Raw genomic sequence first — 21,651 nt, 5'->3', positions numbered from 1 at the left:
CATTTTATTTGTGCAATTAAATTGAATACAATCTTTAACAATAGGTACAACATACGTGTAATAAAACTCATAGGAAATTTATGCAGGTACATGTTATAGAGTTGATAACTCTAATTAGTTTACTTATTATTTATATAAAAAGAATGTTAAACAATAATTTTTATTTTTGTTAACACTTATATTATATTAGTTGTACAATGATCCTTATATTTTTGTGTGTCTCCAAACACTTTTTCGAGCAGTAAAACTCCTTCGATTAACAATTTTGAATGTCCTTTCTGATAAAAAAAAAATTAAATCTAGTTAATATTTTGAGAGATTAAAAATTGTTGATACTTTAAAAAAAATTCCCAAAAAACGTGATTTGTCATCCAAAACTTTTTCGGTAAAATAATTTTTTTTATATAGACTATATAATTTAAAAACAAATAACGATAGGTACTTGAAATGTTTACCAAATTTTGACATTTTTATTTCCTATGCATTATAAGTATAATTCTAAATATTTTAACACTTTTTAAGATATTTATAAACATTTTAAATTTTAAATTTTTTGTTTTTAATAAATATCGATAAAAAAAGTTTTCTGAATCATAATACATGAAAATTTAATATAAGGTTCATCGAAAGTGTTAGCTATATCAAAATGTTTAGTAAATATAGTCACAATTATTTTTATTTTTAAGCATTTTAATTTCAAATTTTAATAAAATTCATCAAAATCATAAAAAAAATATATAAAATGTTTGATTCTTATAGCTACAGATTAAAAATAAATATAAGGTTTTCAATAAATTTAAACTGTAACTAAAAAATCTTAAAAATATATAAACACAATTATTTTATAGAACTTTTAAGTTTAAGTTTTAACTATTGTACAACACTACAACAGAGCGGTTACCAGCTAATTCCCTAATTTTTTTTTGTTATTTTTATTTTACTTTCTTGTCCTGATTATGTGTGTTCTTGCGTTTCCTACAAATAAACTGAGGTTTAAGAAAACGTTAGTTTTTGATGTATCAGACTTATCAGTAGTCATAATTTTAAAACGATTTAATAATTAATTAATAATAAGTTATTATTAGGTATTTAAATGAATGTATTAATATACCTATTCGTTAGAATATATTAATTATAAACATTTTATTATATTATTTTATATATTGACTCATAATATTTTTAGTAACATACCTATTTTTTCAATTTTAGTATACAGCCTCAATAGACTATATTATATATATAATAGTTCTATATATTATATATACAGCCATCGAATGTTTCTATTTCAAGTACACGTTTTTATTGGGACATCATGTTCCCATACGAATATTACAAACTTAATGAGGTTCTAAGTTTATGATGGTATATATGGTTAGGTTATGGTAAACTAATCGAGTATTTTCTATCTAATTAACATTTAGTATGAATATTTTTTGAAGTGGTCTTAATAATTATTAATAAAACCTCTTGTAAAGAGATAGGATAACAAAACAAATTAGATCTCACAAATCAATAACAATCAAATGTTTACAATCGATTTCCTAGTCATTAAGCCTTTATCATTGTGGTAACTGGTATGACTAAAACGTTTATACTCTATATATATACAACTATTTAATTTTCTTTCTAAGAAGTACCTAATCGATAGGATTATTATTTATTAGTATATTACTATAAATATGTTCGACATGGATTATATTCATTAATTTTTGTAGTGCCCGTCTTAAACATAAATAAGTGTGATATTTGTATTTTTTCTAAAAATTAATCAAGTACGTGATAATAATGTTTATCATGCAATATTGACCACTGGTACTTTATAACAATAAATCTCCGCCCCATTTTACTTTGTAATCGTTATTACATTTTTATTAGTTATTGGTTTTTTTTCTATACCGCATATACAATTAATTAAAATACTATGTATGGATAAAAAAAAAACAATATCAGATACATCGGTGCACCTGATGGCCATTATAAGCCCATAAATAGTACCAGATATTATAGATATTATACATAGTATTAAATTTTAAATTTTAAAACGCAATGACGTGTTTCCTTACAATAATCCTTTTTAATAACCATGAATGTGTTAATTCATAGGTTATTTCCTATTTCATTTTTGGCCGAATATGAGGTCGAACAAATGACAACAGTAAATAACCAATGACCAACAAACGATTAAAATGAGTGGAATAGCAATTTGTTCGGAGAAGTGAAATGGATGTAATTTTTTTTAACGACTTTCTTCTGTTGTATAATTATTGGCTGTATTTCTTTATGGTTACCATAGTTTATGGCTAGGCTATATAATATGCATAGTTAGAGTAAAAGACTTAAAGTCGTATTTTTAGCTGCATATGTGTGTTGATAACTGTATATGTGCACATTTTCTAAAATAGCAATACTTTTTCATTAGTAAATTCTAATTATTAGGTCAATAAAATTTTTATCGATTTAGTTTGAAATAATTGGATATTTTAATTATGTGTGTTTTATTTTGTTTTATTTTATAGCTTAAATAAATTAATTTGGAATAAAAATAATTATAAATTTAATTTAATTTTTTTAATTAAATAAAAAAAGTAAAACATCACTACATAATAAAATAAAAAATATTTAAATTTATTTAAGGGAAATATTTTTATCAAATGATAATCACTATTTCGAAATTAACGATTTTTGAAAAATATATCTTTTACATATTTTTTACTCGAAATAAAACAATTTTTTTCCAAACATTTATATTTTTTAATACTTAACAGTTTATATCATTATATTATATTTTTTAATTTTTAATTTTTTCGAATGACAAATAACATTTTTAATTTAAAATGTCGAATTAGAACGTTTTTTGGAATATTTCGATATAAATCGATATTTAGCCTGGTACCTTATTTATAGTTTTAACTTATAAAATATAAGTGTTATGATATTATAGTTTAAATACATATAAGATGTCACATATTATTTTAAAATATATTATAAATTATAGTATTAAAATAATAAGACAAGTATTGAATTAGTAGGTAATAATAAAGAAGTATATAGGTAAATAATATTTAACAGTAGGTGCCTATAAATAAAAAATCTTATTTAAAAAAAAAAAAAAAAATTAAAAATTATGATCTAACTTATATTCGTTAACAACCATTTTATGTTTAAAAATGTAGTTACTAATTTATTTAAATGAAATGAAGAAGCATCTAATTATTTTAAGTTTTGGTCATTACAGGTATATTGTTTTTTAATTATTGACGTACAAATATTGTAGAGGCTTAAGGATTATAAATAGACTATTTAAATTTATTTTAGATATTATTTTTAGCTAAAAAATATTAATATTTTTTATTATTTTTTATTTTAATTAACACATACATATTTACAAATTGTAATTTATTGTATAGTTGTATAATAATTAATTGGACATACGTGATTTTTCTTATTTAACCTATCTAATATGCATTCATGACGAAGGATGAAACTAAAATAGTAATACGGTGATAATGGATAATAATATATAAAATATAATACAATAAGGATTTATTTATTCTGGTAGATACCAGAATTTAGGTATTGAATATAGGTACATACTTAAAAATAAATAATAATATTATGTTTTCCAATTAAAATTTATTTAAAATTATTATTTTGTATACTAATAAGGTAGGTCTTGTTATAGGTAACTCTTTTAAGAGTTTCGTGTTCCTTTATTCTTACAAATAATTATAATGTAACTCAATTTCTCATTTTTTTACGATTATTCCTGTTTTGTTTTAATTTTATTTATTTATTTTTTAAGGTAATGTATATTTATTTAAATTGCATAATGAACTATATATATATTATTCACCAACTAGAGTAGTTTATACTTTATATAATTATATGGTTGTTTGACACAATGCGTGATATAGAAATATTCGTTCGTTAAAAATAACTGCGTTTGTAATGTTTTGTGGCCCATCGCTAACCACCGAAGTCAATAGTCGGAATAGCCTAGGGAAGAACAGCTATAAGACCCACCAAAAAGTCAGTAGAACGGGAGTGGGGTGGTAACCCATCTTCAGATGTTCCTCTTGTTATGCTGAATCAATTTTGGCCGAATTGAGCACGTAAGATAAATTTTATATTACATGCAATGCATATTTGTATAAAAACTTACAAACTAAATAAGAGAAAATAGTTCTAAAGATTATTTAAATTATTTCCCATGAATCTGAGTAAAATTCGCTTTTATGGGTGTTATCGGAACGATGATCCAAATTTGACTCATTGGAACAGTAAATTGAACCTGCTGGAATAGTCCAAGTATATATTAGGTATGGTCTGTAAGGTGATAGCCATAAAACCCTGACATAATTCAGTATTATAAATTGATCATGTTATAATTTAAAATATATGATAATTAGCAACTCACGAGAAATATATTGTACAGTTTGCTATTAATTTTTCACTATCATAATACTAAGACACTTCTACATTTTCTATTTTCATTGGAAATATGAGCTACTTACTCGTATTATATTTTGACTATACGACACATCAAACCTATAAACATAAAATGTAGTTGTCAAGCTTCTTGGTTGTTTCTAGCTAACATTTTTATTTTATAATTAAATTTCACATTTAATATAACCAGTAAAGAATTTTTTTTTTATTTCCAATAATAGTCATGTTAACACCCTTTACGAATAACACTATATCATTCACTAGTAAAATAAATACTTACCTACTATTTTTACTTGAATTTTCGACAAGTTTTTTTTAATTCTTGGTTCATTTTTAATGAACATTATTACAGTAATGTAACCCCCTTTTCATCAATAAATTACTTTTATCTTATACCAATTATAATAACGGGTATTTTGATTTACATTGATGACACGTTGGGTAATACGAGTTTGTTTTTATGTAATAAAATGCCTGGACAATTTATAAAATATTCACTTTATATTATATTATACTGGATTACGTACTTCGACTATAACAGTGTATCACATACTTAAGTTAGGTTATTATATTTTAAAAATTGATGTTCATTTTTTGAAATTCTTAATCATCATTTCTTATAACTTACTTAAATACTTAAAATACTGTCAATTTTAAGAAATTAATTTTTATTTGTTTTGAAATCGCAGTTAATAATATATTACTCTGTTATTTTTATAAACGATTAATTATTATAATTTTGTTTAATTTCATGTTACTAAAATTATCCGGTAAAAATATATATTATATTTAATATATTTAAGTATAATAAACATTTATATGTAATATGTATAATAATTAATAACATAAACGATATGATACATATTTGTAATAATAAATTATACATTATTACAAATACGTTTTAAATTCTACAATGAGTATTCTGTAGGAGTTTTATATAAAATGATAATTGGTCATCGGTGAAATACTTCGAATGACTTTTATGACTATTCGTAATAGCTTTTTTTCAATCGTGATGAACAAACGTATATTATGTCAATACATTATACTTGTACAATGAACACGTGATGTTTCGTTTAAAAATTAATATTCTAATGTTGACATAACATGAAAAAAAAATATATGGAAATTAAATAAACAAAAAAATATACTATCTATCTTATTAATATAATATCAACAACGAATTATTTGTCTGCATTACAATACATATTATTATTACAGACTTTACAGTACCTATTGTTTGGTGTTTATTACAGGCGATAATCACATTTAATTTAATTTAATACACATTGTGCACGTATTTATAGCAATGTATAGTATGGTATATTTTTTTACTAATGACTACATAATCGTATTAATTTATTTTCGAAAACCTCGACTTTTAGTATAATACCCACTAAAATATGTATAGTAACCAACACCAATACTCATGTATGCTGGATTAACGCTTATATTTAAAGTTTCTGGCAGCAATCCCAAGTATTAAATTGGAATTGTGGCTAATTTCTTTCAGCGAGGTTATAAGATGAAAAAAAAAAAATAAATTATGTATTATACTGTAAACAATAAGTAGGTATGATATATTAAAGCCATACAGAACGTTCAGTTTATGGTATATTTTTAAATCATCTATTTAATTAATTGATTTAGTAATATTTTTTTAATAGTAAGAAAATAACATAATGTTTGAAAATCAATTCGATTATTAATTATGAATTATGACACTAAAAATAAAATGAAATAATAATGTTTATACATTACAATATTTATAATTCTAAAAAAAAAAAGATAAAATAATAATACTGTACATAATTTAAATATGATAATAGTGAATATTTTTGTGCTGTTGTGAATGAGTTAGTGTGAAAATTAAGTGTACATTTTTATAAAACGCGTGTCTTATTTAACTTGGAATTATTTGTAATTGAACGTAATATCCATTATAACAAATTTCTATAGAATAATTAATTAAAAACTAAACATAAATTTTTATATTGTATTGATTCAGACTTTAAATTACTGTTTTTACGAAATTAATAAAATCATTAATTTAAAAATCGGAAAACAATTATCATATTTTAATTGTATTACATATTATTTTAATTTCCGAAAACGAAATGCCTATGAACTTAAATTTTTGACGAAGACGAACGGAAAGAAAAAACTTCTTAAATTCCTACCTTAATATTATTATACCTTTTGTCTATGATAATTAATTTTTGCTGCAAGACATTAATTTAATCATATTCTATTATTTTTCACTCGTGAAACATTCGTTAACTCAATTTTTTGAAGGGATCACTTTCGATCTTTGTGCTTTTTTAGACGTTTTTAAGTAATGTAATTAGGTAAAAAAAAAAATTATTTCAATTTTGATTTCGTTTCTAAATAATGTTAATGTATATTTCTCATTGAATGCAATTAATTTCAACTGGTTATTTCAGTTAAAATGTATATTAATATTTAGAATATCCTTCATTCATTTCGGATGTTAAACTTCTAATAAAAAATAAATAATAAATAGACATAAATATTTATCATTATGAAAAAATTATATTCTAGTTGCAGATACTAATAATATACATTTTTCAGAACTGGTCAAATTGAATGCTGTTATTAATTAGCTATTTACCACACAGAAAACACAAATCTGACAACGACTATAAAGGTTTATGTGATGGTATTTGGGTTCTATGGCTGGTTGAGTTATTGATATCTTTTAATTCAGTCAAGTTAGTTTGTTTGAAATATATAAATAACCAAATTATACATTATCATGATGTATAATTAATAATCATTTTGTTATATTATAATGTATTATTTAATTATTTATATACGGACTTAAATTGGATTTGATTGAAACCAACTCATTATATTTTATTGAGTTTATATCAATTATGCAAATCAATTAAGTTTGTAATTAAACTAAAAATGTTAAAATTAACTTAACTTTATATTTTGTGATTTACGTTTCAGCAACTCTTATAAATTATACAGACTTAAATTATTGAACGATTTTAATGTCTTGCAGTAGGTAAGACGCAAGTCCATATTATAATATAATAATAACAATACAATGTAAGGTATTATAACAAACCATTATAATAATATAATACATATGGTGAGTGAGAAATTCCCAGAATTGGTACGGAATGTTTAACGCTGGCTAATATTTTAGTTACCAGACAACACAACGTGTATATACAGAACGATTCATCGAACATGTTCATCCCCCATTAAAAAAAAAAAATATATGTATTGCAGTTATTTAAAATCTGATTTTGGAACATATCTTAAGAATATATTTTCAACATCTTGGTATAACAAAATCGAAAATCGAGTACCTTTTGAGTTATTTATCAAGGATAATTAATAAGATCATGATAATGGGTTAGAAAGACAAAAGGGCCACGGTGACTTGAAAATTTTAGTAATTATTATTAGGTAATCTATCTATTCATAATTTGTTAAATTTGTTCAAGTATAATAAACATTAGATTCATTATTACAATATATTTTACACTCTTTTAAAACCGTTTTCAAGGATTACTATCCAAGGCATATAAACATTTTAATAACTGAAAAACTACCTACTCGTTTAAATTTTTAACTATAGGTACTTATTATAGGATAACTTCAATTTCCTCCACAAACTATTCGCGTGTATACTATAAAACATAATACAACCTTGTAACTTTTACACGTCGCTTTTAAACAACACGCGTTGAAAATATCTATATTAATAAGTATATAACAAGGTATCAAAATTTGCCGAAAAATCTTCCGCTAAATAATTTACAGGGTTGTCGTTGGAAAAACCAAAATCACTGTTTTTGAAAAGTGAAAAAATCACGATTATTCGATGGCAGTCTTATACTCGTCATTCCTTTGGTCAAAAAAATCGTAAGAGACTATAGCGTCGTATTATAATATACTCGCGGAATCGTCTCGTTTTCGCGTCACACGACCACGATAAACATTCAATAACTACGCGTATTATGTCGTTAGCTCTATCTCGGTCCGTAGCATATCCTCGGGTCCTTTACCCACCCCGTCCGACCGGACGCGCACCGTACCGGCTCCTCTCGGATTTATAATAATATAATTTACCAATACATATTATTACGTATTTTGGACGCTTATATATTGTAATACCGCGGTTGGAGCAAAGACCACCATTTATTTTATTATAAATTATAATAACGCGCGCACACACACGATATCATAATATCATACGCGCACGCACACACACACACGAGTACGATATATAATATTATATATTATATTAATAGGACCGCGATTCGGGTGCGTGTGTGCGTGGTGCACGCCGCGCCGCCGGGGCGGCCACGTTTTGTGCGTGTGAGCGATCTCGCTCTCACTCGGCTCGCTATATAGCTCTCTCGCTCCCGTCGTCGTGCGCTCTTCTCGTTCGGCGGCGGCGACGACGGCGGCGGCAGAAGAGCGGTGTAATCCTCCGGCACCACCACCGGAGGCGGCGGCGGCGGCGGCGACGTCGTCGGCCGGCGCGAAGCACCCGCAGCATCCCGCGCGCCGGTCCCGGGGACCCCCCCGACAGAAAATTCAGTCGCTTTTTCGCCGCGAGTCAGTGACGACCAACCCAACCGACCGACACGATCAGACGACGGAGAATCACGCACTTGTCTGTCCCGCCGCGGTCTGTACACACGCGCGTATTTTATACACAATAATATACGCGCACACGTCGGCGACGTGAACGTGTGTGTCTCATATGCGTGTACCCGTAATACAATATATACGTATATTATATTATTATAATTCGTATACGCACGTAATATCGTATAAATAATATTATATTATATTATTGTCATTATTACTTGGGTAAAACACGCGCGTCTCTGCGCACTTGTCAGGCAGACGCCGCGATCGCAGTCCCGACGCGCCTTCTAAATGGACGTGCTCAGACACGAGAAGTAAGAAACAAATTTTTATTTTTATTTTTTTTTTTTTTTTTTTGCGATTATCTCTAAACGACGATCGTTTAACGTACACGTATAATATTATATTGATATCTGACCGTAAATGAGTAAATTTATTTTACTCGATTATATCGTAATATATTAATTAGGTACCTATACATTATATTATATTATAACATTGAGACGTGTAATAATATTATTATCGATTAGGATTTTTTTGTAAATTTAATGCATTTCTTACTAATTTTTTTTTTTTTATTTATTTGCTTTAATTGTATTAAAATTTGTTTTTTTCATTTTGTACGGGTTCTAAGTATCCCGGGTCTCGTCGTATTATACAATCATATTACATCTTCACTTTTAATATATTATATCGGTATATTTTATAAGCGGCTTATACTGTTAGATTTTAGTTACATTCCCAGCATATTTTTATTTCTTAGTTATTGCATGATATATTTTATTTAAGACGATATATACATCGTTTATGGTCAATAAATTAAACGATTAAATCGATCAGAAATATAAAACTTCGTTATCGTGTACCAATTTTTTAGTTATAACATTATTTTTTATACAAAATGCCATTAAAGGATAGTTATTTGTATTTAAAATCGATAAAACCGTGTCATCGCTATTTTATTTGAAACTGTTCAAAATGTATTATTGAAAAAATAGTATAAAAATCATAACTATTGGCATAAAAAAAACTGTATTGTAATTTGCACAACGTAATTTAAATATGAAGTTATTAATAAAATAATACGTATTATTAAAAAATTAACAATAGGAAACGATCGAGACTGGCTTAGAAAAAAACTAATATAGTTGTTCATTCATTTGTTTAATTTTCAAAATTTATTTTTTTAACTTTTTTTAAAATACCATATTATTTTTAAAAAGAAACTTGTTATGTTAATTGTGCCATCAAATATTCTATGAAACCCATCACAGTATTAAATACCAAAAACGATGGTTTCTCCCAAAAGATATAATCTCAAATCAAAAAATACATGAAACAAATAACTACTTTTACGATTGTTGCCGAGTAATAATTGTTTTTATATTTTTACATGTTTAGTTTCTGTAAGACGTAAAATGGAAGTTTTTATATACTTTAAGTTTTCATAAGAATTATAATGAATGAATACACATGTCGATTATCATAATATTATACATGTAAATGTATATAATTATATATTTTATTATATTGTAAACTGTATTTGTTGAAACCGTCAAAATTTAATTCTCTATGAAGATAAATTGTAGTACATAAAAGTAATACATATATTATAATATCATATAATAAATGTATGTTTCCCACGCAATTTTGGCGTGTGTATTGATAACGTTGATATTAATAATAGTTATCTAGCTTTTTCGTGCGATTACAGTTTATCTTTTATTCAACTATAAAGCTGGGAATAGATCCTTTTTTACCCAAATACACACGTGTTTCAAAAAATATAATGACACAACATTAAAATACGTATATAATGTCTATTACTGAATATTAAAAATGACTTAAGATTACAAAGATAGAAAATACTAATAAGATAATGGTACTTATTTTTTTAATAAACTATTAAAAATATTATGAAATCATCTTAAAAATAAATATATATATATTTTATAATAAGACATCATTTTGTTAATAAATTTAACAACATCGTAATAATAGTATTAACATTGCACGTGTGAGTTGTTAAGTTTAAATGAAAAAACCCGAAGAACATTATAAACCAACATTCCATTCATTAAATTACATTTTTAAACTGTCTTTCGAACCATTTAACGTATTTTAATTTTTGGTTGGGAGACTTTAATGCTCCATTCGAATATCGAAATTTCTTTGTATACATGAATCTACTTTTGAAAGTTTTAAAATCCTAAAAAATTATAATATTTAACTTCAAAATAATTAAATAAAAAAAATAAATAATTTAAACTGTTTGATAATTTTGTATATATCGGTAATTTATTTAGCATTTATTAATAATATATAAAATTTCATACTTCCACTAATTACATAAAAAAAGTAGTGTAATTATTTATGCTTTTGTTCTATTTTTAAACGAGTTTCATAATTGATAATAAAAATTATTTTAAAATATAATTTTTTTCAACTCACATTTTAATATTTATTTTTATTATTTTTTTTTTTTGTAGTATTAAATATTTTGTTGCTTTCTTCCTTATTTTAAATTTTTATCAATAAATTTTAAAATCGTTTAAATAACAAAAACTATTATTATATGTACTAAAATATAAATTTAATATATTATAGTATATAATTATTTATTATATTAATTATAATGGTTTTTTTTTTTTTTAATCGGTGGACATAGTACCTACTAGGTACGCGCGCATTTTGTTTGAAAAATAAAAATTATAATATTAAATTACGGAGTACTATTTACTGAATGCCTTTTTACACGAAAATAAAAAAAAAAACTAAAAAAGTTTGACAAATTGGGTATGTGTATGTTCATTGTGTACCTTCGGATTTTCAGTCTAGAAATTCATTAGTATTTAAAGTATTCATTTGTCTGCTATATTGGTGCGACTATATATAATAGGCATGTCGTTTTTTTTTTACTTTTGTCGTTCCGTCGAGATACAATGCATTCATTTTATAATTTTTTTTCACAGAGAAATGTTGTATTGCAGTATTATCAAATAATTGAATAATCGAAATAATTCTCATATATTATTTACCATTTTTGTGACCAGCAATTTGTCTCGTTTCGTTTGTATAGTAACTAATTCTATTCCCAAAAGCCATGAAACCGTGTAATATAAATATTGGCTATAGTAAAAAGTAAATACTAAATACTTCATAGACTCATAGGGTCTAATAGTTTTATCTGTCTAAATAAATATGAGTTATACAAAATTGATATTTGTTGAATAAAAACATTTTATAGGTACTTTTATTTGTTAAGACATATGTTACATAGGGACATGACATACGTAAATGGCTATATATTTTTTTAAATAATAAAGATACCTTTATATTTTTTTATAAATTTTTCGAATTAAGCCAAGTACCTATTTTGTTCATAAAACAATGGCGTACAACTTATATATAAATTATTTTTGATGTATTTTATCTTTATAATTATTGTAATATAATAAATAATATGATAAAAAAACATACTATTACTATAAGTATTTATTTTGATTAAAAGAAAACTTTTATGTTGTATTGTTGGGTGATGTAAATATCAAATCAACAATATTTCAGTACAATATTTATAACTTTTATTTATATACATATAATGTCAACTGTGGCATTACTAACATTAATGTATGAGGTACCTAATACATTTTTTAGTAACATTCTCACGAAAAGATTAACAAGTTTAAATAATAAATTATAATTTAAGAAATAAACCAATAATATTTTAAAGATTTTGAAAATATTGAATATTGAGATAAAATGTTATTAACATATTTATAAAAGCAGACATAGTATTTAAAATATACCTTTATTTCTATTACTTTATTTTTTAAATACCTAGTATTATTATTGATTCGGAGTTGGTAGTCACATATTTTATCATTTGAATAATCATTATTTTGTATGAAAAGATTTATGCTTTGGAAATCTTTATCTCTCTGAGCTAAATACTCAAAGTAGGCATGTCAATATGACAATATATGTTAGAAAAGCTGTCACTATATACCCGTATATAATACAATAATCAAGGTCTTATATACTTCAGCACTTTCCTGTACTTATATTAATATGATCTAATCTTTGAAATCTTATTTCCAGTTTGATTATAATAGTTAAACACAAGAAAAATCAATCCGTTTGCTTCTTAACGTTGCTTGGTATAAAAACCGTTATTTGATATAGGTACATACCTAGGTACCTACTTGAATAATAATAATTAGACAATTGTGAATATAATAAATAATACTATAATTTAATTAGGAACTACTGTGATAAAATTAAAGCAAGTATACTTATACAATACTATTGTGCTTCGATCATTTTATCTTATAAATAACTTTGAAACAAATAGAAATTCATGTGTTTGAATATATTTTAGAACACGCAAATAACTATGGAAATGTTAAAGTTCACGTAGTTTTATAAACTGTTTTTTCATATTAAAATCGATTAAGGGTAATTTAATATAAAAACAAAATAGTCTCGCGAACGAACAACACGATCAAATATATATATATATTATATAGGTAGGCATATACCTATAATAATATTTAGATATTTTCTTGGATATCGGTTTTGTGGGAAAAATATAACCGAAAATAATAGTGATAGGTGTCTGTCAAAAAAAAGAAATATATATATAATAATAATAAATGAATAAAAAATATAGGCCTAGTATCGTGCCTATGGGTTTACGCTATAACCACTTATATACTTACGGTAAAGATATTGTTTTAAACAATGCACTTTTCGAGTAACGGAACGTTGTATAACATTATATAATACACACCACTATACGAGTGCATCCCCGGGCGCATTTCTCCGTCTTTTTTTAGCGCCAAAACTATCGCCGCCGATTAAGAATATCCAGGATACGGTTTTTGCCCGGTAAAAATATATTTATGTATATCGATCGGATCGACATTTTTACGCCCACGGGCGAACGGCCAAAATTGCCGTGTGCATATAATTATATTGACTCGGCGTAATGTTTCGCTACATTATATTATATTATACAGTGTTTGTGCTGCTGCGGTGACGGTTTTGCTATTAGTAGGTACCTACTTATAATTAGCGTTGTCCAGCGATTTTATCAATCTCCTTAGCCAACTGTGGTTAAAAAAAAAAAAAGAGGCATATAAACAAAACGGAAATAATCGCGGCGATGAAGGCAAGGGACGAGGCATCTGGTATATGATTAGGTACTTATTGGAAATATATAACGATTAACGACCGCTGGAAAAACAATCGAAACACCGTTTTGTACACGCGCTCATCGATTATTTATAAAATAATTTGTTGTTTAATTACTTTTTTTTTTAAAAAATAAATAAATAAATAACTTCTAGGTCTGTTTATTGTCCGAAGGCGGGATAGATATTTTTACTCAAATTCCAGAATCTATAGCCAAAAATTTTACCAAAATTAAATCCGCACACAGTTTAGATTATCTGACCTCAATTAAAAAAAATCATCTCAAACAGCGTAATCAGGTCTAAAATAGCTATATTTATGTTTAAAACATGAATTTCCGATAAAATAATATCACAGTCGTGAATTAAAGTTTTTAAATAGATCCTTTCTTTTTATTTAGTATAATAATATAAACCAGACCAAGATTTTTAAACAATTTAAAATATATTTTGAAATCTACAAAATTATGTAAATAAATAAATATCAATATAAATATTCTGCTATTGATCTAACGAATTTTTAGAAATTAAAACAATTTCTATGAATTTCAATTTTTTTGAAAATTAATATTTGTATAATATTGTACATGACATGAAATATTATAGGTATGTAAATACGTTGCATTATTGCAAATTACATTTTTTTCTTTTTGATGTTATTTTTTCGTTTAATTTAATTTCAATAAATATTCTACATATTGAATAGCATAGGTTAAGTACCTATAATATTGACATGCATGTAGGAAAAATCAATTAAAATTGTTTATTTTATCATTATATATGACGGTATGTGTATGTTTTATATTGATTGTTTTATAAATACATAATAGTGAATTTAGATTTGTATTCAATACTTGATGTATTTCTAATTTTTTATTGATGATGACTGTTTTAAAAAATAAACAAGTACTATTGTAAATGCGAGAGATATGACGGACCTTCTTCGAAATCTGGAGTGGTATAAAAATGCAACAATACACCGGATCACTTTAATATTTACCGATGAATCGAATCAGAATAATAGCACCATGTCTGAGACAGGTCTGTTTTACCCTTCACCATGATTGAAATCTTTTCACATCTGGTGGGTTTAAGATGTCCGATTTCTGAGATTTCGACCAGAAATGATTTAACGATACAAAATGTTCATACGGTGGAATGTTTGTCATCGCGGTTTCCTGTTTTATTTACGATACGAGAATCCATTTGTAACTTGTTAGTGCCCATTTAAAAACTCGTCATAAAATGTATTAATATGTTTAATAAATATATATGTAAGTTTTCAAATAAACTATGACCTTTATATTTTAAATAAACGTGCACATACATTTGCGAAGGTTTAAACTAACTATATAATGATAACTTTGAAACTAAATTAATTTATATTTTTATTTTTCGTCATTTTAATAATAACAAATCTTGTGTCATTACTGTTAAACAATGGAATTTATATAATATTGTTATATACTTATTTAATTAAATCGTATACTATTCGTATGTTCCGTTGTGATTCAAAGCAGGCATTTATATGTAAATTAAATGGCTTGTCAGTGGATATTTTTCAGTTACTATATTGCTCACAGACGTTCTAATGAGCTATCGTCATAAAAAAAAATAAAAAAAAAACATCCATAATATTTGATCGTAACCGAGTGATGCGAAGATGAAACTACTGTTTTTCTCCGGTCAGGCTATTAATGTGCGTTTAACTGCGGTGACCATTCGTTTCATAAAATTCAATAGGAACTCGATCATAATATCCTGTACGTGAATACAAATAGAGTCGTTGGTTGTAGGGAAAAAAATCTAGTCACGATGATTAGTATTTTCAAGAAATTAAAACGAAATTCATTATGAAAACCACTTTTTTATTTATCTAACATACGTTAAAATCAAACGGACAAAAATACATTCATATTCCGACAAACGACATATTATTGAATATAGTCATTTGGGGGGCTGAAATATATACTTACTACTTGATACTTTGCGGTATCTATCTCATTTTCGATAAAAGTAAATCAAAACCATATATTTAATGAACACCTATCTTCAAAATTTGTCGGGTACAAATATTTTTGTCAGCAAAGCAGTTTTTCTCATACGTCCGAGTAATCTTTTTTGACTCCTTAAGTATAGAGGTAGTGTACTTTGTTCTTATTTTACATTCGTTAGGATTATATACTAGCTATGCGCACTATACATAGCTATATGGGTTTATGAATAGAAAAAAAACATTCAACATGGTAATCATTTTAAGGAGCCGGTTTCAGCCATAGGATAATGTACCTGTCTACACACCCCATCCCCATTGTAACTATATACTTGGTTATAAAAGGAGCGGTGCCAATAAAATGGTATCACATTACCCGTTCTCTGATATTTTAATGATTGGTCTCGTGCACGTCCGTCTGCCAACCCCGCTCGTTTATATTGTTGCGGTTAATATTATTATCATGACTAAATGTAAATAGCTCCTCTATACGTAAGAATTATTAAAAATTATGTAATGTCTAGGTACCTCTGTCTTATATTGTTGTTTCTGACGATCCACGAAAATATTTGACTTTGGAGTAATCACATGTTATTTTTCATAAACTATATACGTACCTAACGCATGTGACCATCCCAGACTGTATAATTTGAATGAAACATTATGTTTTTGTTAGGGATTTAATTTTTATTTGATTTTCGTGATATATAGTCAACAATTATCCAATTTGAATAACTCGACTTTTATAAACACACTTATACACGTTTTACTTGGGACTAAGACATATGTGCGTGTAATGCTACTTATATTCTGGAACGTCCCTAGCTATTGCGCGTGTAGCGTACAGTTATTTATTGTATTCACAGAAATGGAGTATAAGAATATTTTAAGTAGGGTCGACGTTATTTTAAGAGACTGTACATAGTAAAAACAAAATGTTTAGTACAAAAAAAAATAATAATAATAATATAAACGTCATAGAGTCGTAACCGTGTAATATAACAAATTTTTGACATTTATTTTTACATACAAAATCAACTCAACGTAACACGTTGGTCGTGTATACAACTTATAATATTATGTTTGTTAATTCATTATAATATTTAACTTTTAAGACTTGGTTAAACTAACTTATTATTAAATTAACATTAACATTATTATTTATTAATAAAACACCGTTTAGCTAGTTGGTCAATATGATTTTTCAATTTCCATATATAGATTTACGTTAGTAAATTGTACTCGTTAATGTCATATTTATTCTTTGTAACTTCGTACCCAAATCAACTTACCCCATTTGTTCAGAAAAATTCCCATATATTTCTAAGAAACACGCGACAGACGTATAAATGTGCGAGAAGCGTGTTTCCAACAGTAGTCTTCGTGGGTGGTTCAAAACTAGCAACTGCTAGTGTATTAAAACGATTTTAAGGGATGGATCGATGAATGACATTCACGTGGCCTTATTTCTTGTTTATTGAATCAAAAGAACACATATATGTCATCGAAATGCAATGTATAATATCGCGCGTACTTAATTTTATATGAAAAAGGATTTCTAAGTATTCTTGTGATCTCTTATTAAATTTGTTCAACCAGTAATAATAATAATTACATAGTTTTCTATGTATGAAAAACGATTTGAATTATCTACGAATTTCTATAAATGTACTGTACTAACTGTGAATTTAAAATCAAAATTGTACGTTTAAAAAATATTAAATGCTTCATATATTCGTCATGCGTACAATTTTTATAGCGTCGATCACTAGTAAAAATATTTTTTTAGGCTAACCTATCTAAAACAAACAAAACATTTAAGAGTCGTAAAATATTTATAGCTAAAATAATAAAATATAATAGCATAAACATTAATACCTGAGCAAAAACTATAGTAATAAATACGTACTATTACTAAATCGAGTGAAAACAATACGTCGTGAGACTTTTTTTCTATTGAGTATATTTATTTTTTACTATTTAGAAGACTTATTGTTTTAATAATATATATTATATAAATATCAAAGAATAAACTAGCATGAATTAATTTTGACTGTTATGGTATTATTATGATATAAAACGTCTTCCATATTAAGTTACTTTAAAATGACGATGACGACATATTTTTGACGAAGTCTTAGTCTCAGAAACTATTATAAATACATATAAAAAGTCACCGTCACATTTAGTGATATACGCTTACGGATGTTAAACCGGAGGTATCGTGTAAATTATCTTTCTAAATTTAAAATCAGATTATAATAAGGAATATGGGGTTGACGGATGAATCTTAAAAACAGACGTTCAATATGCCGTCCGCCGTGAAACAATAATGTCAAACCGTATGAAAAAGGGGAAAGGATTAGACGGCATACGTATATAGACTACGAATACCCATTGTACATTATAAATAGTAATTAAAAACTCCAGATAAAGTTCAACAGGACAACGTACCTTCCTCTTGCGCAATCTAATTTTATAGCAATAAAATGAGTAGGAAAAAAAACGTGATCATAATGTCTGGAGAGTATTAGTTCTACGAGGCAATCAGTTACGGTGCAGTGCGGTGTTTAAAATATATTTATCCCGCGCGCTGTTCTTCTGCATTTATTTTTTTACTGGTCATTAAAATGCGTACTATACACATTCAAGAAAACTAGAATCACGGCGTATAAGATGATAGCCACTACGTAACCATGGGTATTATTAATTATTATTGTCTTCATCGGTAAAGATAAATGGCAAAATTAATGAACATATAAATTTTTAAATTGCCCATATAATACCAATGTACATAATAGTCATAATACTATAAAGTAAAAATGTGTTAATGTTTATTGTAAACGGTTATTACAATAAAAATTTGTAAATCTACATTGGAAATTAATTTTTTCTGTTTTGTATAATAACTTTGTAAAATAATATGATACGAAATTGTAATCAAGTTTCGATGTTAAATTATATTTTTATACTTATAGTTGTAGGTTCCTATAAATAGATATATATATATTTAATGAAAACTAAGTAAATACAATCAATCAATTATAAATTTAGAAAATAATGATACGCAGTTTATAAAATATGTACTAATAGTACGTACACTACTATAGTGTTCAGTTTGGAAATATTTGATATAAAAAACTATTTTAAAATGTTTTCAAAAGCAAAACAAAAAAAAAATAATTATTTTTTAATGAAAAACGAAAGTAGGTACATAACATTTTTTTAATACTTTTGTACAGTACAATATTTAAATATTTGTTGTTCTAAATAACTTATACAATCATTGTGACAAATCACGTTTATGTAGCACTTGTGTAAGTATTTTGGGTATACGAAAACATCATTTTGAAAAAGAAAACATTCGTTTAACGTAGTTAAAGTGATATACTTGAATTATTTGTATGGAATTAAAAATAATATGTTTTAGATATAGCGTTTTATGGCCATCAAAAACAGTAAATTATACACACGTGTTTAATTCGATTTAGGGATTTGTAATTCGTTTTCATTTAATGTTTTTTAACCTTATGCATTGAAAAAACTACTTTTTCATAATCATATTATTTACATCAAATACCCATAACAGCACGATTAATAACACGACCATATGAATATTAGGGATATATCATGTATATGTTTATGATAAACAATAATACACTTTAAAGGCGCCTTTTTATCTTTGGTAATAATTTAACTGACCTGGGACAAGAATACAAGATAATGTTTATAATACGTGTTAGATAAAATACATTTTGTACAACTTTTTTTGGTAGTAGGTATTTATTAATGTGTTATGTAATATTTTTCATTGAAACGTTGAAATTCTCTTTTATAATTTATATTAGGTACTTATTTAATCTAGTGTGTGTTTCTTTACCATTTTGTATATATTATATTATACCTACCTATTTTGTTTATTTTATGACCTTAAATTTCCTTTTAACAAAATTCATTATTAAGTTAATTTTATAGTACTGTTTTTGATTTTATTCATTAATTACCCATCATAAAAAAACAATTATTATTATTATTATTTCCATAGGTAATAATAATATATGTATTCACTTAAGAATTGATTATTTTTATCTATATATTCGTTATTACTATGGTCCAAAAAAGATTTTTCCGGAAAGAAAAATTAGTTAAGTTGCCCAAAAAATTGAAAAATTCTGGAAAAACTAAAAGAGTTTTTTTCGATGAGATTTTTGTATGAAATCGGAGTCATATGCTTGCATTTACAATATAATGTAAACATGACAGCAATACTCTGAACCACTCTATAAAAATCAACTAATTTTGAGTAAAAAATCTACATAACATTAAGTGTATTTCATAATACCTTTATTAAAAGCAATATTTAAAGTGTTTACCATGCAATAATTACCTAATTAATTTATTATTTGTATACATCAGTTAATTTTCTTAGTTTCATATGCTTCAAATACTTCTACTTAAGTTTTCAATATTATAAACTACGAACTGTATACAAATACTTTATATAGCTTGCGTTTTTACCTACAAATCAGACATAATATATTTAATAAATTAAGTCATGCGCGGGATAGTATTATAGTATAAAGCCCATTTATATATTCATAAACCTATAGTAACATAATATATTTTATCCTTTTGATGTGGAGTAAAGCTGCAGTATAGAAACTATATACATTATGATTTGATATGCAGTAAACTGACAGACTTCTACATAAATATACCAGATAATATTATTATACCGTGGTGACGGCTTGGTGTTGATGATGGCAGTGGTAGTGGTAGTGGTTACCGCGGGACGATTAATAACGTGAAGAACCAGCACCGAAATATTATTGTCTGAGTTATTATTACATCCGAAGTCGCGTTCAAGTCTCTTGCGCGCGGGTGGTCCCCGCCATATATATATAATATACGATATGCCTATATCTATACCTAGCACACGAAACGCCGTCACTTTAAGCTCTCCTCCGTCAATGACTTTCACAATTCATCAGTCCGCCACGGTCTTATCACCGGTGTTCATCGTGAAAAAAAAACAAAACAGGGTCTGTTCCAATAGTCATTATTTTTATTGTTACGCGCGCGAGCTGCCCGAGCGCGTATCCAGCCGCCTGCAGCAGTGTTTATATTTTGGTTGTTATGGATTATTTATAATGGGTTGATTATTCGCGTAAAAACACTAATTAAAAGGTGAGATAATGGAAACAGCGGGCCGTCGTACCTCGTTAAAATGAAATAAAATCCATCCATTCAATATATACTCGTATATTATGATTATGGAACCCCTGTCTCTCTACTTCTATATCTTGCATTCCGCGTTCTACCATCGGGTTACAATAAAAACGTCTGAGTTGTAAATAACATTTTAACCGAAATCGA

The 21,651-nt window shown here is 26.2% G+C and overlaps 1 protein-coding gene across 3 annotated transcripts in view; it reads left to right on the top strand.

Moving 5' to 3' along the window:
• Positions 1-9,038: 9,038 nt before the first annotated feature.
• The window catches only part of LOC114128538 (papilin), a 47,852-nt gene continuing 35,239 nt past the window's right edge, over positions 9,039-21,651 (top strand). For all 3 annotated transcript variants that reach the window (XM_027993077.2, XM_027993085.2, XM_027993069.2), the window contains exon 1: positions 9,039-9,401. In XM_027993077.2, coding sequence (XP_027848878.1) covers positions 9,379-9,401 — 23 coding nt within the window. In that variant the 5' untranslated portion in view covers positions 9,039-9,378. The remainder of the gene's footprint in view (positions 9,402-21,651) is intronic.

The sequence above is a fragment of the Aphis gossypii genome, chromosome X, assembly GCF_020184175.1.
Source record: "Aphis gossypii isolate Hap1 chromosome X, ASM2018417v2, whole genome shotgun sequence".
NCBI classification, from domain to species: domain Eukaryota; kingdom Metazoa; phylum Arthropoda; class Insecta; order Hemiptera; family Aphididae; genus Aphis; species Aphis gossypii.
This window is presented reverse-complemented; position numbering and strand designations above follow the sequence as displayed.